We start from the raw sequence: 5,031 nt of genomic DNA on the forward strand, positions 1-5,031 counted from the left end.
GTCTGAGGAATGGGAGGGGGAGTTGAAATGGTTCACGACTGGGAGGTGCAGTTGTTTAGTGCGAACTGAGTGTAGGTGTTCCGCAAAGCGGTCCCCAAGCCTCCACTTGGTTTCCCCGATGTAGAGGCGCACAGTTCTTTGAAATTGCATCATAGATAGACAGAGTGGTTAAGAAGGCGTTTAACATGCCTGTCTTCATTGCTCAGACATTGAGTATAGGAGTTGGGACATCATGTTGAGATTGTACAGGACGTTGGTGAGGCCACTTCTGGAGTACTTTGCACAGTTCTGGTCGTTTTGCTATAGGGAGGATATTATTAAATTGGAGAAGGTTTAGTAAAAGGTTTACCAGGATGTTGTTGGGACTGGAGGATTTGAGTTATAAGGAGAGGCTGGGACTTTTTTCCACTGGAGCATAGGAAATTGAGGCGTGACCTTTATAGAGTTTTATAAAATCATGAGGGGCATAGATATGGTGAATAGCAAAGGTCTTTTCGTTAGGGTGGGTGAGTTCATAACTAGAGGGCAGAGATTTAAGATGGGAGGGGAAACATTTAAAAGGGAACTGAGTGAGAACTTTTTTTCACAGAGGTTGGTTCGCATGTTTTGCCAGAGGAAATGGTAGATACAGGTATGGTTACAATATTTTAAAAGATGTTTGCATTGGTACATGAACAGGAAAGGCATCAGAGGAATATGGGCCAAATGCAGGCAAGTGGGACTAAGTTTAGTCTGGGAAACTTGATCGACATGGGCGAGTTGCACCAATGGGTCTGGTACCGTGCTGTATGACGCTATGCCTCTGGTGTGTTTACAACTAGGAGGTCACATGCTCTGAATAAGAAGTTTTGGAAGTTTTAGAATGTGGAACAGGACAGGATCATGCATGTTGTAAATATGATGTGAAGTAACATTTTGCTGGGTCTGCAAATTTGAGAAGGGGTGTGTGGCCCTGCTTATCATTTTGTATGGTTGGCATGTACCAGCAAACCTTAAGTACAATAGTAATTTTCTTGACACACATCAGTCTTTTGTGTGATTTGAATTGGCTGATGGCTCTTTTACTTTGTGCAGATGCAACAGTATAAACATTCAACGCATCGGATTTTCAGACTGAATAACATTGCAAAGGCCCTTCAGTTTTTGGAGGAAGGATATGTAAGTACTTTTTTTTGGGTTGGGGCTATGTCAACAACCTCTGTCCAACTTCCACATGTCTATGGTTGAAAATAAATTTTCAGTTAACTTCTTCATTAGTGGTTTCTGTAAAGGATTGCCCTCTGTCCTCTGTGCACCACCTGGTTGATTCAATGCAGGCAATGTAGTTACTTACCTACCACACATTGACCTATCGCTCCTACAGTTAGGTTACTTTCAAGAATATTTAGCATTCTGACACGTTTCAGATACATAATTGTTTTTGCAGCACTGAATTGTGATGTGGAATCTTAATCTGAAATATCTGTCCTGTAACTCTGAATGAATGTTTTGATCATTAACCATCGAACGTCTCACTGTTTGTAGGTGAGACTGGTCAGCATTGATGCACATGAGATTGCAGATGGCAACCCCTCGATGATCCTTGGCTTAATCTGGAATATCATTCTCCATTTCCAGGTAAGGTAATAGCATCCCTCTCTCCATAGACTGAGTCAGCCAATCGTTCTCAACTCTTTCAATCCAGTCAACCAAGTTGGGTTTCAGTGTTTGCCATTATTTGTCAGCCAGCATTATGACAACAAAGTTCAGATGATAGGGCGTTGAAGTGGTTGTTTGCCAATCATGCTTGTGCCTGATCCTTTGAAAGTGCTGTATAGTTTACTCCTAGCCTTCTATTTTTTTTCACATAAAGTATTTACCTGATCATTTTTTAAGAAAGGAATCAAGAATAGGTCATTTGAGTCAGTCAAGCTTGCCCTGCCATTCAATGTATTTGCATACTTCCTTAAAAAGTTGACCAATACTTGCTTAATACGCCAATATATATAGTGACCTGTATATTGAAGCATAACTTCCCTACTTTTGTACTCAATTACGCTTGTGAGAAATGATAACATTCTGAGTTTTCCTAATTTACTGAATCTGCATACTGACTCTTGTAATTCATGCACAAGGAAACCCAGATACTCATGCATCTCAGAGCTCTGCAAACTCTCACTATTCATGTAAATATGCTTTGTTTTTACTCTCCCTGCCAAAGTGGGCAATTTCACATTTTCCCATATTATACTCCAGTTGTCAAATCTTTGCCCACTCACTTAACCTACCTATACTGTTTTTTTTTCAGTAGCCTCCTGTTCTTTAGACAACAATTACACTGGGTAAATGAGCTTGTGGCACAGATCTAAATTGGCAGGGTGGGCATCACGGAGACATGGCTACAAGGGGATCAGGACTGGGAGCTAAATATCCAGGGATATACATGCTACCAAAAAGACAGGCAAGTGGACAGAGGGGGTGGCATTGCATTATTAGTAAGAAATGAAATTAAATCAATAGCAAAAAACAAAGTAGGGTCTGATAATGTATAATGTGTGTGCGTAGATTTGAGAAACTGCGAAGGTAAAAAAACCATAACGGGACTTGCGTACAGGCCTGCAAACAGTAGTCAGGATTTGGGGCACAAGCTACAACAGGAGATAGAACAAGTGTATAAGAAAGGCAAGGTTACAGTGATCATGGGGGATTTCAATCTGCAGATGGTCTGGGAAAGTCAGGTTGGTAGTGGATCGCAAGAAAGGGAAATTATGGAATGTCTATGAGATGGCTTTTTGGAGCAGCTTGTGATGGAGCCCACTGGGGAACAGGCAATTCTGGATTTAGTGTTGTGCAATGAGGCAGACTTGATAAGGGAGCTTAAGGTGAAGGAACCCTTAGGAGGCAATGACCATAATATGATAGAATTTACTCTGTAATTTAAGAGGGTGAAGGTGGAATCAGGTGTAACGGCATTACAGTTGAATAAAGGCAACTACAGTCATGAGGGAGAAGCTGACCAGAATTGACTGGAAGAGGAGCCTGGCAGGGAAGACAGTGGAACAGCAATGACAGGAGTTTCTGGGAGTAATTTGGAAGACACAGCAAAAATTCATCCCTGGGAGAAAGAAGCATACTAAAGGGAGGATGAAGCAACCATGGCTGACAAGGGAAGTCAGGGACAGCATAAAAGCAAAAAAAGCATATAGTGTGGCAAAGGACAGTGGGAAGCCAGAGGATTAGGAAGCCTGCAAAGCCCAACAGAGGAAATCGAAGTAAGAAATAAGGACGGAGAAGATTAAATATGACGGTAAGCTAGCCAATAATATAAAAGAAGATTGCAAGGATTTCTTTAGCTATATAAACGGCAAAATTGGACATTGGACTGCTGGAAAATGACGCTGGAGGAGTAGTAATGGGGAACAAAGAAATAGCTGAGGGACTGAATAAATAATTCTGCGTCAGTCTTCACGGTGGAAGACTTGAGTAATATTTGAAAAATTCTAGAGAGCTGGGGAGGGTGGTGGTCAGAGGTGAGTATGGTGGCCATCACCTGGAGAAGGTGCTAGAAAAACTGAAACATCTGAAGGTGGATAGTTTACCTGGAGCAAATGGACTAGTCCAAGATTCTCTTAAGGTTAACTTGTAGGTTGAGTCAGTAGTTAGGAAGGCAAATACAATATTGGCATTTATTTCAAGAGGACTAGAATGCAAAGCGGGGATTTACTCCTGAGGTTTTATAAAGCTCTGGTCAGACCCCATTTAGAGTATTGTGAGCAATTTTGGGCCCCATACCTCAGGAAGGAGGTACTGGCTCTGGAGCAGGTCCAGAGGAGGTTCATGAGGATGATCCCAGGAATTAAAGTCTTAATATATGAGGAACGTTTTGAGGACTCTTGGTCTGTATTCGATGGACTTTAAAAGATGAAGGGGAGATCTAATTGAAACTTACAGAATATTGAATGGCCTGGACAGAGTGGACTTTGGGAAGATGTTTCCATTGGTAGGAGAGACTGGAACCTGAGGGCACAGTCTTAGAGTAAAGGAAAGACCGTTTAGAACGGAGATGAAGAGAAACGTCTTCAGCCAGAGTGTGGTGAATCTATGGAATTCATTCCACAGAAGGCTGTGGACGCCAGGTCATTGTGTATATTTAATATAGAGATAGATAGGTTCTTGATTGTCAAGGGGCTTTAAGGGTTACAGGGAGAAAGCAGGAGAATAGGCTTGAGAAACTTATCAGATGTGATTGAATGGCAGAACAGATGTGATGGGCCGAATGGCCTAATTTCTGCTCCTATGTCTAATGATCTACACCTGACTCAGGTGGTCTGCTGGAAATCAAGCCCTGCTATTTCCAGAGTCATCACAAAAGTTAGTGTTTGAAAGAAATACGCAAAATCCAGAAACTACTGATTGTCCGACACCAGTTGATAGAAAGCATGGGTTAAATTTTTGTACTCATCATCAAATCGCCATTTATAACGGGTCATTAGATTCTAGCTAGAGGTAAACAATTAAATTAAGTAAACTCTCTACAAATTAAAACTCTTAAAGCCTTCGCAAACTCTCCTGACACATACGCATATGCATGCCTGCACACACATGCGTAGCCAAACATAAACATGTAGACGGAGGGGTTTGTTAGGTTGCTTCTTGCTAACCTAAAGTCTTTTTGTCGACCCTCCTTTTTCCAAATGCTTCCACTGGTTTACACGGGACACAAGGTGGTTGGTTCATATATAAGTCTCTGACTTATCCAATTTAAAGTCACAGCTTGCATTAACTGCTGAAGGGAAGATAGGCTTGAGTTCTTTGGGTTTAAAGTGGCTTACTATAGAGGAGTGAGAGAGAGAATTTTGGTGGCTGCAGATCTACCGGATTCTCTCCTGATCTGAACTAACTTCTCTCTGTCTTATTCACAGCCCAAGCTGTTCAGGTAACTGACAACCAATCATAGATAGCAGGAACTGCAGATGCTGGAGAATCTGAGATAACAAGGTGTAGAGCTGGATGAACACAGCAGGCCAAGCAGTATCGGAGGAACAGGAAGGC

At 41.8% G+C, this 5,031-nt stretch overlaps 1 protein-coding gene across 6 annotated transcripts in view; it reads left to right on the top strand.

Annotated features, from left to right (window-relative positions):
* Nucleotides 1-5,031, top strand: part of LOC109910719 (calmin) — a 107,138-nt gene that overhangs the window by 70,417 nt on the left and 31,690 nt on the right. For all 6 annotated transcript variants that reach the window (XM_048600244.1, XM_048600245.1, XM_048600240.1 and 3 more), the window contains 2 exons: nt 1,075-1,158; nt 1,525-1,617. In XM_048600244.1, coding sequence (XP_048456201.1) covers nt 1,075-1,158; nt 1,525-1,617 — 177 coding nt within the window. The remainder of the gene's footprint in view (nt 1-1,074; nt 1,159-1,524; nt 1,618-5,031) is intronic.

This window comes from Rhincodon typus, chromosome 8 (genome assembly GCF_021869965.1).
Source record: "Rhincodon typus isolate 14 chromosome 8, sRhiTyp1.1, whole genome shotgun sequence".
Lineage (NCBI taxonomy): Eukaryota > Metazoa > Chordata > Chondrichthyes > Orectolobiformes > Rhincodontidae > Rhincodon > Rhincodon typus.